Source organism: Seriola dumerili, unplaced genomic scaffold (genome assembly GCF_002260705.1).
Source record: "Seriola dumerili isolate Sdu_G_001 unplaced genomic scaffold, Sdu_1.0 BDQW01001815.1, whole genome shotgun sequence".
In the NCBI taxonomy this organism is placed as follows: Eukaryota; Metazoa; Chordata; class Actinopteri; order Carangiformes; family Carangidae; genus Seriola; species Seriola dumerili.
The window spans coordinates 723675-738247 of NW_019176070.1; the positions used below are offsets into that span (position 1 = coordinate 723675).

At 41.2% G+C, this 14573-nt stretch overlaps 1 protein-coding gene across 1 annotated transcript in view; it reads right to left on the reverse strand.

Moving 5' to 3' along the window:
• The window catches only part of LOC111238960 (transmembrane protein 132C-like), a 138694-nt gene extending 134300 nt beyond the window's left edge, over positions 1 to 4394 (reverse strand). Inside the window, exon 1 of the mRNA XM_022768696.1 lies at positions 4328 to 4394. Within this exon, the coding sequence (XP_022624417.1) occupies positions 4328 to 4394 (67 nt within the window). The remainder of the gene's footprint in view (positions 1 to 4327) is intronic.
• Positions 4395 to 14573: the final 10179 nt, after the last annotated feature.

Consider the following 14573-nt stretch of genomic DNA (forward strand, 5'->3'; position numbering starts at 1 on the left):
CTAATTCAATTTACTTTATTCAGGACCATGGGAGCTTTTTGAAGCAATTTTGTGGGTTTGGACTCCAAATATTACTCAACATAACTTTGCATTACCTTTCACTTTATGACTTGTGTCTCTGTGTTATGACCCACATAATATGACATATGGCTCCCTGGTGCAGCGTTTCCTTCTGCTGCTCTCTGGAGCCTTGTGTGAAATACAGTGTCACACAGGGCAAGCCAGGCTTCATCCATCACCTCCTAATAAAGCATTTCATTCAGTGATAGTACATTTTTGCAGTGGATTTGGCGAATTGTGTGTATTTGACTGGAGGACTATTGCTTTACAGGCAATATATTGTGTTTTTTTTTTTGTTTTTTTTTCAGTGTGATAAACTTTGACTTTGCCACTGGAAATTCAGACACTTTGTTCTGCTGCGGGGAAGGACCCACAATATTTAAGAGACTGACTCAATTTCTAGCTTCCTGGTCAAAGCCTCCTGTAACAAGTACACCAATGCTTGTATTATGGTAATGAACATTACAGCTCCAAGAAAAATACCTTTTGAACCACTTAAGGAGAAAACGGGTGCAAAACGAAGCCAGAGAGGGGAAGAGAAATTTTTCATATGAGAGTTTTTCACAAAGTCATCTTATCGCTGCCCAGAAGCGCGCAGCCCTGCCAACCCCCTCCCAGAATTAAACCAAGAGATGCTTAGAGCCAACAAGTAATATCCCATGAGACTTTGCTCTCCTGGAGGTAGATGCCAGTTTAGATTTCACGGCCTTAAGCTGTGTGCAGGGTCACTCTGGGCTCTTCCTCTCTCCTAACATTGGCACAGGATAATCTGTTTTAAGTTTCTCAGTCGTTTCGTCAGTAGAACTGTTAAAAGCTTATTGTGGCAACTGCGGTAAAACAGTCGACAGAATGACTTCAGAACTGTGAAATCCACTGCAGCCTCTAAAAGGGTGTAGATTCTGATTGCAACAGCTCTGGTAATTCAAAAATATATACTTTTTGGTAACCTTTTGAAAACCAGATCTGACCTGTTCCCAGGTGGAATCAGCTTGCTTCAGTATGAGTTCATTATTTGCGACTTTCAAAATGATGAAAAAAAGCTGTAACAAAAACATCCATACTGAAGCCGGGGATGTGATGCTGTTATAACCCAGTGCAAGCACTGTAAAAGCATTGCCTCTCTCGAGTGACAAGGAATTCATCAGGGTAACAGACAGTGCTGCTGAAAAGGTGAATGGGAGCAATTAATTTCGTTTCGTTTGTTTGTGCCAACTGCACTCAACAACCTCCAACATCACTATCACGACAGCCGATAGATGGATAATATGGAAATAGCATCAAAGCTTACTGAGCTACAGTATACAGGGCTGATGTCGGCCCTCCGGGAACTCGTCTGGAACTTGTTAACCGGCCTCATTAACTCTTTCTCATTTAGGAATCACCCATCAAACATAAACTCTCCACTGTTTATTGCACCGGAGCAGTCACGTTTTGCATGTGTAGACTGAAGATCTGATCCAAACCTGTGGCCAAATGACCACTTAATAGAAATCACTGGTGCGTAATATTAGTTCTGTGCATTAGCAAAACACTGCACATTCCCTAACTTTCACCAAGTGTTTTAGTTAACCACGCCTTAACTATAGTGTATTTGCCATAATACCAACTTTTTCCTTAAATGATCGGCACTGTGGTTTCCATGCATGTTAGAGAAAGCAAGAACGTGAAAAAAACATTGTCATTTGAACGTAATCTGTTGCTTTGCAGAATCGTCCAATATCAAATTTCTTGTCTGGCAATAAACAGTGGTTACATTAGCATCTCCTGCTATCTGCAGCACTCTGTTTGAATAATCAACCTGTGATGTGTGGATTGTAACAATGTGTGCATGACCCCGTTACAGGGATCACATATCCTGAAACTCCAGGCGTGTTCTCGCTTCCTTGCCTGAGTGTCTGTGGCTTTTGCGACTTTGGTTAGGATTCTGTGCGTGCTGAGGTGAGTATGTGAGAGAGAGAGAAAGAGAGAGAGAGAGAGAGAGAGAGAGAGAGAGAGAGAGAGAGAGAGACCAGGACAGCTATTATTAAATTGAAGCTAAATGTGTTTTTGGTTTTGCAACTTTTCAACTTTCCATCTCAGTCCACTCTGGCACATATTAAAGGCCCACACATACATAGAAGCGCAAGAAAACTCAGAGTGGGAATCCTCCCACTCTTGTTTAGCACACTGCCCTTTATACCAGGCATTCAAGCACTTTGTGGAACAAGTGATGAAAACTATACTGTGAGCACATAGGACAATTATAGAGATATAAACAGAGAGATATATTTGTTTTTGGTATTTCTCCAACCATTCAGCATGACTTTATGGAGGTTAAAATCAGTTATTAATGCTTCACAGATCAGCAGTAAGACTATTATAGTATCATACTCACATAATATTTATTTGTTAATAAGAAATTCTGCAACTTTTGTGTTTCCCTTATTGTAAAATGGTAACTAGGCAACACTTCACTCCTGAAACTTTTTCTAACAGTCCTCCAATCTGTCTTGTTTTTAAAAAAAAAAAAAAAAAAAAAAACTGCCTGTATCACATCCTATAGCATGCCAGGATACACCGAGTATTTCCAAATGTCCTGATGGCCAGTCTGACAGCATGTGCGTGTGTGTAGGTATCCTCTACAGTATGTGCCTGTCAGTGCGTGTGTCTCAAAGAGACAACCCAGAACCTGTTCGGTGAGAGCAATCAGATGGCTGGAGAGGTATAATATCCTCTGAGACTCTGCACACCAGGGGGTTGACTGACGGGATTTCCTCCTCTCCACTCTCACCTGCACCAAACCCAGTGAGATATGGATCAGTCGTGGGGCCTACCTGTACATTTGTGGAGTGGCTTTCTCCAGGTGAACACAGTTACATGGCTGAAAAAATGTTATTTTGCAATACAAACTTAAAGGAAGATTGTACTTTTTTTCCAAATATTTCTACTAACGTTTAATCTGCAACTTCATTGTGGATATTCACCAGAAATACTTCATCTGACTAAACAAAATGAGCAGTGAAATGATCAGACATGTTTATCTTGAAAGTTAAAATGAAGGTGGATTTACCACTCAACTTTAAAACTGTTTTGCAGCTTATAGGTCAAAGGTGAACCAGGAAGTAGCTCTGATGAATCTGAGGGGTGTTTGCAGCAGAGGGTCTGGGTATTAATCTCACTCTGCCCACCTCTGCAATACAGTGTTTTAGATAATATGACCAAACTGGGCGTTTGTTTTGAATCTGTCTCATCATCTCACTGCTATTGTTACTAATGGACCCAGGTTTAAAGAGTGTCTAGACACGATGCCACATCCCCCAACATCAGCAATGACATTTTTAATGAAATATTATTATAACCAAATGGAAGGATGAAGAAAACTACACAAATACAACCCAATGTTTTTAAAATATATAATTTCCCTCTCAATCCATAGCTACAGTAAGTGTTTCCCCATCATCTGTAGTAAATCTGTAAATCTGTAGTTAAAAAAAAAGATATATCCTTCTTCTAGTTCCCACAACCAAGTGAGAGAGCGTGTTTCACACATGCCTTCAGAGTGAGGATGGAAACACACAACGTAGTTTTTTCCTATATATGCATTTTGTTAATTACAGGTCTGCATAAGCCCACTTGACTTGCATAAACGAACACATAACACCCAAACGTCCACTCTCACAGGCAAACATGAACACTCCAGCACCCCAAGAATGTTATTTTTGTGAGTGTGTACAAAAACACTCACACACACACACACACACACACACACACACACACACACACACACACACACACACACACACACACACACACACACAGTCTCTCCAGGAGTAGAATTGCACAAACTTGGTGAAAAGATGCACTTTCTCCCTCTTTCTCTGGGTTGTGTCTGCAGCCTGTTGTTACTGCTGGTGCTCTGCAGTGCCACGCTCACACACGCTGCATCCCAAATCAGTGCTGCTACAACACCCCAAACCCCCACGCACACGCTCTCTCTAGGCAACTGTCACAGTTCATTCATGTTAATATTACAAGTCATTTTGTATTCTGCCACAACAGCTTACAGCTAATTATATGTCTCATAAATTATATATGTCCTCTTGACTGAAAGGAAATCATTTGCATTTCATTAAATGTTCCACGCTGAATGGAGTCACTCTATAGAGGTTGATGCATTTACAGGCGTCTCTTATTATGTGACCATTGCCTTTCATTTCCATAATTCTTGTTCAGCTGTGTGGACGCACTGTGCGCACTGACATTGGCGGAGGTTTCTCAGGGGTCTTACCTGCGCACAGGAGAAGCGCGGTGAGTCCCACGCACTGGAGCGGCCCCGTGTCTCGCCGTGGACTCATGTTTATTCAGGGACGGGGAGGGGGGAGGGGGGTTGAAGCCGCAGGATAACTCCCTCAGCAGAAAGCCGCACAACTTTGCACGCAATTTATCCTCTCTGAGCAGTCCCCCGTTTAAAACAAAACTGTTGTATTCCGTGCGCCACCACCTGCCATCACAGACACAACACGGTCAGTTAACGCATCATCCCCCACAAATACAGTTAACAGCAGATTTTTGATCCTAAAGAGGGCAAATCGGGGGTGGGGTGGGGGGCAGTGAAGTCCTCATTTGTCGTTCTCACTCCTAAAAAATGGTGAATTTACACAGCAGATACAGTGGATCAACTTCTCGCATCAAGCCTCTTTGCTGCTGCGCTCAGTCTCCACAGTACGTGCAGTGTTAACTGTTCATTTCTGAGGATAAAACAGGTGCCTCAGGGTGTGTGAAAACAAACCGCCTGTCACCAATCACGCCCTACAGCACCCAGGGTGTTTAATGTCTGACAAATGTGTGCTGGACGTGTCAGGGATTTATTAATCGTCTTCCAAAAATAAACAGCTATAAAGTAGCCAGTAAGGAGGATATATATACAAAAAAGGAACATTTATAAACGCCCTTAAAGTATAAGTCTAAGAAACTGATGCAGTGTTGGACTGTTTCTTTTGCTTCTTACCATTTCTGTTATTGCACAGGATACGGCGCTGAGGTCTCGACCAATGTTGGCATGTGACATCAAAAATAAATACGTCTGTTCTTTTACCAGGCTGCGATATTTTTCATCAAGTATGAAAAAATTAAAAAACCAAAAAAAAAAAAAAAAAAAAAAAAAAAAAAAAAAGGAGGAGAAAAAAAGTCCTCAACAATTTATGTTTTCCAGAGAGATCTCATGACACCGCGCAGCTATGTTATTTTCTTCTTCTTCTTTCTCATAGAGTGCCGGGGTTTGCAGCAGTCCAGATCACCTGTATAAGGATTTTTTTCTTTTTGCAATATCTAACGAATGGTCCTCCAACTTCAACTCCACGCGACGAGGAAGCGTGCACACACCAGAGGCGGATGGTGAAGTGGATCCCGAGCTGTTGCACTGAGCAGCTCTGCGCCCTGTGGCTGTGGACCGGAGAGTGCTGGTGCAGAAACTGAGGTTTGGAGGAGGGGGGGGTGGGGAGTCGGGGGTGGTGGAGTGGTGGTGTGGTGGGGGTGAGACGCGCACTCCGGGCTGGATTGGCAAATTAGAGGGTTTGCGAGTGTCACGTCAGCAAGTATTGTGCCATCCAATTCCCGGCTCATATCACATGGGGATTGTGCTTTTTTTTCCGCCCCAAAAGTCCCAATATCGTTAAAAAAAAAAAAAAAAGAAAACAGAAAAAAAAACCATAAAGTTGACGAGGAATGAGACAGGAGCTCCACACCACACCACGGAATATGTTTAATTACATCGCTGCTTAGGTGGTGAAAATGAGCATAAGACTGTTGCTCTGCAGGTAGACACTGATCTCAACTCAAACAGTAGAACATGAATGCAGCAGATTTGCATCTTCATCAGGTGTAGTCAGACTGCATGAATGTTTGCAGCATTGTTTTAACGCTGTTTTAACTGCACCTAATGAGATTCTTGGCAGGTGGAGCCCCCTGTAGTGTAGAGCTACTCTTCCAGTACAATCCACAGTATTGCTACAAAACACAAATGTGAGAGGTTTGTTATATGCAGTGGAGTAAAAGACACACATCTGTATTTTGGGGATTTTCATCATAAACTCATATGAAAGTGGTTAAAAATTAAACAAAACAGCACACCAGACATTTTCATTTTTACCATCCTCACAACCTCTGTGAGGATCATTAGTGTCCAGTGAGTGAAGACTGGAGTTGAGTAGTGCAACCTGTTGTTTCCATGGGAGGTTCATGAGAACCAACAGTGCCCCCTATGGGGCACCTCTGACTGCAAGCAGCTCCCCTCTGAGCTTCATGACTCAGACATCAGGAAATGCTGCATCAATCTGAGTCTTCCTCAGAACAACTGTAGACTGAACACGGAGGTACACGTAAAGAAGTAGCACTCACGCCTTAATGTAGGCTCTGAAAAGACAGTAAGTAACAGGAAGGGTATATGCACACTTCAACAGTAATCACTGAGAGTGGGTTCAGAAAGTCAGACATTTTAGTGTTGCCATGTTTTCCCATTTGACTGGAGAGAACTTATACTTTGTTGCCGTATGGATTGTATTAAACACTTAAGATCAGCTGATTGTAGTAGCCTACAATTGGTTAAAATGTTACTTTGAAAATCACTGAACTGTGTAAAAGCATTTAAATATTATTAAGGTTCTGATGAAGGGGGTCTAAGTTTCCTATAGCAGCAACAGATGTGGCAGTAGTGAGATTACAACATAGGGTAAATAAAAGTTCTATCTATCCATATATCTATTATCTAAAAGCACCATGGAGCACAGCTGTGAGGAGTTTTTCTTTCTCTGCACCCTGCTGGGTGTAAAGCCCAAGCTGCCAGTGTACACGCTCACTATACAGAGCGAACAAGCCATAAAGAGACACACAAACCAGTGACATGTTGAAAGGGAACCGGAGGAGCCACCCTGCAGCTGAGGCCTCTCCATAACAGCGCTAAACACCAATTACAGGCCATCAGCAGCGAAGTGAAGGGACCCTGTGGGTTTGGAGGAGAGGAGCCCCCCCCCCCCCCCCCCCCCCCTTCATCCTCTCCTCTACTTCCTGCTTTCTGCTCAACCGGCACCATTCAAGTAGAATGAGATATCAAAAGAAAATCAAAATCTGAATTTCCCTCTCAAATGACGGCGCTCAGGGACAGCTTCCTATAACACACAAGAGCCGATTCGCTGGGTTGACATGAAATACGAATTGTACATTTTATTACTGCTGATTTACATACTGACTTCCATGATGACACCCGGCTTCAGCTGCTTTCTGGATCTTGGCCTGTCGCATTTTCACTCAAACTGAAAATCCAAACATATAATTATTATTCTTTCCCGTCTGATATTTGGGGAAATCATTATGTGGCCTTCAACATGTTATTACTTAAAAGTTGATGCCTGAATAATGGTAAATTAATGCTTTACAGAGACACAAATGACAGAGGGTGGGTAGCTACTAATGTTTATGTTATAACAGCAACAATTAAGTAGTTTTTGCCAGCTGAAAGCTTACTTTTTTAAATGGTTTCCTTCATCAGGCTCTCATTAGGATATCACTGGAGCTTAACTTGCTTAAAAGTGTTTTTTTTTCCTCTTTCCTTTATTTCTATTTCTTTTCACAAAGCTTCTCTGTTACGTGATGATGAGTATTGATTTTATAGTCACAGAAATATTCCGAGGACACCGTGCCACTGACCTTTACAATCCTTACTGGCTGCTTGTAATGTTAGTGATCTAAGTTTATTATAGTCAGTATAAGTTCCACTGATGAGAACATTAGCTGCGTGCCGAAAATACAAAGTGTTCAATGTCTTTCCCGAGCAACAGAGGAGGAGCATATTATTCACCTTTTTCTCCTTCACGTTTCTTTCTTGCTTTTTCTTTGATACAGAAATCAGGAGGATCATTTGTGTTTTGTATCATTTATGTACGTCATGTTGGATTCCCTGTCTGGTGCTGTTTGTCTAATTCACATATGAGGTACAGAACTGCAGTTCAATTAATAAACATACTGTATATGACTTCTTAGAAGCTGCAGTGGATTTCACTGGGCTGAAGTCATTCTGTAGCCTTTTTCACCTACAAGTTCCCACAGTGAGTGTTTAATAAGTGACTGATGAAAGAGGCAAAAGTAGACTTAAAACAGATTATCTGATGGCAGTGTCAGAGGAGGGCAAAGACTCTGTGCTTGACCCGGCACAGACACACATCCCGGCCCAGCTGTGAAATCTTCTCTGGCGTCTACGTCCTGGCGAGGACTTGGCAGAGTCCCATGGGAAGTTTTGCTTGTTCACTTGGCTCCAAGCGTCTCCTGCTTTCTTTCTGGGACAGGTTGCTACAGCTGCACGTATCTTGGCAGCTGCTCGGCTTGCAAAATGGTGAGAAGTTTATAGAATGAGCTGACTTTGTAGAATTCTCTCATATATAAAAAAACAAAACAAAACAAAACAAAAAAATCTCCTGTTCTCTTCTTCCCTTCAGGGGCAGTCCTTTAGATTGCGATGTTCAGTGTCCTGCAAGAGACGTGACGCTGTGTGTGGCAGTGGTGACATAACCGTTTTATGTGTCTGTGGTTCATCCGAACTAATTTGCACACACCAAGAGGCTGACATTACGTAATGTGTTTCTTTCTTCAAACAAGCTACAGAGGCAGCGAGTGAAGTTGTTGTTTTCTCTCTCAGATACTGCAGTTTTGTGTTTGTAAGGGCTATGCAGGAAACCTAACATAGTACTGTATACGTATCCTTTCTTGAGCTACTTTCTTGTCATTTTACTCTTGGATGCTACTTTCTAGGTCTTTGTTCAGCAGTTAAAACATGCATCACTAATATCTGAGTTGCTGAAAGTGTCATGCCTCCTTCACATGGATTTATTGTTGGTTGACTACAACAGCAACCATCATCTTTCTTGTCCTTTTTTTATTTTGTCCTTAAATTTCTCTCTGTGTTACGGGCTGTAAACCCCTTACTAGTGAGCACTGATCCTGAACATCAAGGTGCAACTATTCTTTTCTTCTTGGCCAGTCAGATGTCAGTGACTTTTGTATTATGGGGACTGTTAGGTGACATGGCCCAGCAATGTTTCCTCCTTTTGTCCAGTGTGTATCACAGGCTTGTGCGTTTGTACCTGCAGTATAATCTTGTGTTTTTGTAAAGGTTGTAAAGGTTAGCCCTGTTAGGGGCTTTTCTCATCACTGTGTAGAGACAGCCCTTGGTGGTTACCACAGAAAATCTCAAGGAAGCAGTTGTGTGCTTCTTTTTTTTTTATCAGAGGTGGGAGTCTTCTTCAGCTTGTTCTGGTGCCAGTTCGTTCAGTGCTGATGGTTAGTGAGAACCACAGTGGATATTTTATTTCCAGCGCCAGCCGCAATGGGCAGCAATGAGCTCATTCCACACTCAAAAACAAACTTTGACAGGCGGCACAAAGGTAAGGTTTCTGCTTTATCAGAAGTGTTTTCAAACAATATTTTTCTGTTTTACCAGAGAAAAGACTTCAAGGATGAACACTAACTGTGTTGCCTGGCAAATGTACTGTATGCCTGCTTAACTTGCCAACCTCTGATGAAGAGCACATCTACTCTTATTCCTCATAAGAAGAACTTTTCGATGAGGCTTTGTGCCTCACCCACCACCATGGCTTGTGCTAGGTTGACAGATGAAAAAGCAGTGCATATCAAGATGGATAGTGGAGGAAACATCAGAAAGACTCAGCTGCATGTTTGAGCCTTAGTCAGACACAGTCGCAGGGGTTTTTGAGGAGTTTGTTGTGCACGAAAATCGGTGACAAGAAGAGGTATCAGAACGGTAAGCATTGTTATTTGTTTATGTTGTTTTTAAACTGGAATTGGCTTACACAGTTTTAGTGGTTGTGCTAATTGAAGCTCTCGCTCTCTACTGACGAGGTTTTGGGTTAATTTGTCCCACCCCCTGTCCCAGCAAGTCGATGGGATTGGTTCCTTAGTTATACTGTATGACGTATGAATCCCAGGCTGTCTGAATCTGTTTTTATGAGACTGTCATTGCTTCGCTGCAGTGGAAATACTCAGTCATGGCGATGACTGTTTAATTCATTCATGATATGTCTTATATTACATAAAAAAACACCATATGGACATGTTAACAAGGTTAAAAAATGATTTTCATTGGAGGGGCTCTTTAAGTGGGAATTCAGAACAAAAGCAGCTCTGCGTTAAAACAGCACAGGGAAGCTGCCTAGGTAGGGGTGTGTTGTGATACCAGTGACATAATGACATACAATCCAGGAAGTCCGGACAGTTCTGAAGTAAAAAGTTGAAATATGTTGTTCACCTTACAAAGTAATTCACCAGGAATAAGTGCTTGCATGTATCTGATTGGCCAGTGCACTGCTGGATGATGTTGTGTAATGTAGTTATGCAGGAGCTGAGCCTAGTTCAATTTTTTTGCTGGACGACAATGCATTGTTTGGTGTCAAGTACTTCGTCTGTGCATGTTGTTGCCCCTTTGCTCCATCATTATTATCTAAGAACAGGAAATTGCAAAGAAATCTAATTTTGGATTGTGGTTTTGATCTACTGTGTGTTCAGACATGCCAGTCAAACTTGTCTAATCTGCAGTCACGTGATAGACTGCAATTTTTATAAATCTTTTGGGATGCTTATTTTTGGTTTCTGTTTCCTGAGGACCTTGCTAGTCAAGTCTTCTCCCATCACTAGTTTACAAGCTCCTCCATCTGTCATGGACAACATTAAAATGAACAGACTTGAGGTTGCACTGGGCTTGCAAGCTCTGTATTTCACAGCATCCCACCAGCCTTGGATAACATACCATGTTCGATCTGTTTGCCGTATACAGCTGGCATTACAACTAAAGAGTCTGTGTGCAGAGATCTATGGGTAAACATCTGCTATGTTAATACCTTGGGTGAAGTTCACTAAAAGGTGTTGTCAATGGAGCTTGTCTGGTCACTTATGCTGCACTGGGATGAACAGAAACATCCAGTGATACATCATGTGGTGACATGGAATGAATCTTAAGGGTTGAAGTATAAAGGTTCAAGGCTGAGTTAAGTATTAATCACATTGCTCCTTCTCTATAAATGTTAAACGCAGGTTAGCTGGAGGCCCAGCTGCACTGTTAAGTTTTTACAGCAAAAGATTTAGCAGTTAAACTGTTTTCTTCATAATGTAGTAGGTACTGAACGCACCTACATGGAGAGAGCAGAGAAAAGAATCAGTAAACGCACCACTGTTATAATTGAATCTTTTTTTTCTCTCCCTCGACATACACACGTACAAACATACAGCACATACAAATATGGTAATTAATTACCAGAGGCTGACCTGATTAAGGATTTAAGAAGAAAATTGTGTTGAAGTTCATCGTGCAGCAGGAGCAGCACAAACAAAACAATATCATAATGTGCTGATGAATTAAAGTAGAAAGGCAGACGCACAATGACAGCAATACGTTATGAATAAAAGATCAGATGCTGCTGGGAAACACACCTTCCTTCACAATGTGATGCTGCTTTTAGATATTGCTCCACACACACAAAAGACCCAAAGAGGTCAGAGACACTGAGTGTTACTGAAATTCACTGAGAAATGGAAGCAGTTGGAGAAAACCATTAGTGGAGTAAACAAGTTGTCAAGCATGCTGATTTAGCTCACCTCAAAGCTCTCTATTAGTACATTACATGCAATTTATTTATAAGACAGACCTGTAAAATGGAGCTGAGAAAAAGCCTGCAACTCGCCGATAAACTGGCTCATGTCAGGATTGTTGATGGTGTTGAACAAAATCAGTTTCCTGTTGACCCATCGTCAGAACAATCACGCCAACAATCAAGCAGTTTTGTAATTGCAGATCTATCGCATGTTGTCATCTTCTTGCCAGCATGTATTTTGCAATTACTGAAGGTCCAAGAAGACAAAGTTCTCACCTGCTTGTAGCAGGGCCGCAGAAAATACATATTTCTAACAGGCTGGCAGGTTTTCATTACAACATGGCGTAACAGTACATATTAACACCAACTGGGAGAAGTTGCCTACCAGCATCTCTAAAGCTCACTAATTAACACCTTATATCTTATTACTTTAATTGGTGCAGTAACTGGAATGTAAAAATAGCAAGCATGACATATGATCGTGAGACGTGGTGACTTTATGGAGCTTTGGCGTCATTGTTGGGTGCCAGACAACAAACGGCAACAAAAAAATAAGCACATTTCCCAAAACAGCTTTAAGCTTGGTGATTGTTTTTTACTGAAATGCTCCAATGAGTCATAAGGCTTTATATGTTATACTGTACAATTTTGGCCTGTAAAGATGTTGTTAATGTTAAATAGTCGCGAGAGAAATGCGGTAATATCTGTGGTCATCAATCCAACCCAGTACCAAAACCATAAAATTCTCAGTGAATGCTGCTACAATCCACATTTACGAGCCAACCTATAGACTTGTACTTGACTACTTGACTTTTATGTTGTCATATTTTCCTGGCACTTGTTGCTCATCTGTATGAATGATTCTGCAGTGAGATTCAAGTTCATTCAAACCTCGGAAGTTCTTCATCAGTCACCTAGAATTGTCTATATGCAAAAATGGGACCTTTATTTTCAAAACACTGAACACCCAAGTTAACACTTCCCAACTTATGCTTATCCACAGGTAACTATAGCAATAGTAACTTTGATTATTTACTTAACTGTGGGTTAAACTGCCTACAAACAAATGTAACAAATGGATTACAATTTGAACATATCTATTTGCCTGTGGAACAAACGTGGTAATACAAGTTGTACAAGATAATACAAGAGTCCTGATATAAAAACTAACTGACTGTGGTGAAAACGCTACTTCACTTATTTTCCATTTCCAATTTGTTTGATATTTTCATACATCGAGACACTTTGTTGTGTATTATAACCTACCCTGTTTATGAAAAGAGGCATTTGGAAATTACTGATGACAACCTGATTGGCACTATAAACAAATTTTTACCAAAATTGGTCTCAATATCACAAAGATCTATTTACCGCAGATAGTAATTTTGATAAACAATCATATACATGTGTCTATAGTAATGACTCATCTTTTTGGCTCCCTGTCCATCTCTATCACTCTAATTGTATCTTTTACACACACACACACACACACACACACACACACACACACACACACACACACTGCTGGCTGCATCAGACTGTGAGATAATTTGAAGAAAAGATTTCTCCTCTTGTGATGCTAGCTTATCTCTGATTAGTATTTCTTGCGGCTACATCAGCTGGTTCACACACAGAGCATGTGTTCTCTTCCAGGCAAAATCACTGAAGTATTGATTAGCTGTATTACATCCTTGCAGCAGCCATTGGGAGTAGCAGACTTGGAGTGAGGCTGTTAGCTGATCTATATTGATTAATGAGAACAAATGTATGGCGGATATGCTGATACACCGAATAAAGACTTCTTTTGTTGTCCTGTGCACGTTTTCCTCAGTCATTCACTTCAGTCAATCAGTTTTTAAGTTTCTGACACACACACACACATTCCTGCTGCACTTCTTTTATGATCAGTCTTTTAATGGAACACAGTGCAGAAGACAAAGTTGCAGACAAAATACTAGGAGAAAAATCGACAGAAGGAAAACAGTGATATGCAATAAATGACTAATGACCAGATAGCCAGATACAAGCAAACGCTTTACTTCACTGGTCCGTCACTGCTGATTCAATGCATTTATACTCTGAAAATGATCAAAATAAAAACCACAGATGAATTGCGGTGTTTAAAAAATAAAAGGTAGAAAGAAAAGCTCAATCGGTAATTTCCCGCTCGCCGTCACCAGACCCTCATCTTGCTGCCTGGGCTGCATCCTCAGCTTATGTCAGGGTAGAGTAATTAACATTTATCAGTCTCCAAGAGAGACCTTTCCCCCACTAGGGGAGAATGATGTGTAACCTGCTGTGGTCTTTACTTGCCCACTGCAGCGCTCCCTCAGCCATTACCAACAACAAGGCAGTCAAGGGGAAAGAGTAGGATCGAGGCCAAACCGTCATCAGCTGTCATTATACGCTTCAGAGCAGGTAATAGTGAGTAACTGGCCGATTTAATATGGTGATTTCTACTTGGAAAGTTCATGACCAGTGATACAGCCAGTAGATCTAATGTGCACTGACATCCTGTGATGATATCTGTAATTTTAATAATAAAAACTTGGCTCATCATTACCATACCTGAACACAAATATGCTTACACTATTGTCAGTGTAGTTAATGGGTCGACCACATTTGCTAAACTGTGGTCAGCAATAACAAACATTTGAGAATAGTACAGCTGTGAACTATGCTTTATATTCTTATGCATATTTTGTGTTGTATAGCTGTGTTTGGTTTTGAATAGATGAACCATACAGTGTATAAGTACAGCTTGAGCAACTTGAAGTTGATCACGCACAGTATCTAATTTGGATGCAGTTATATAACAATATTTCAGACAATGGTGATCGGTAGGCTACTCCTCATTTCTGTAGTCTTTTATTTTTCTTGATG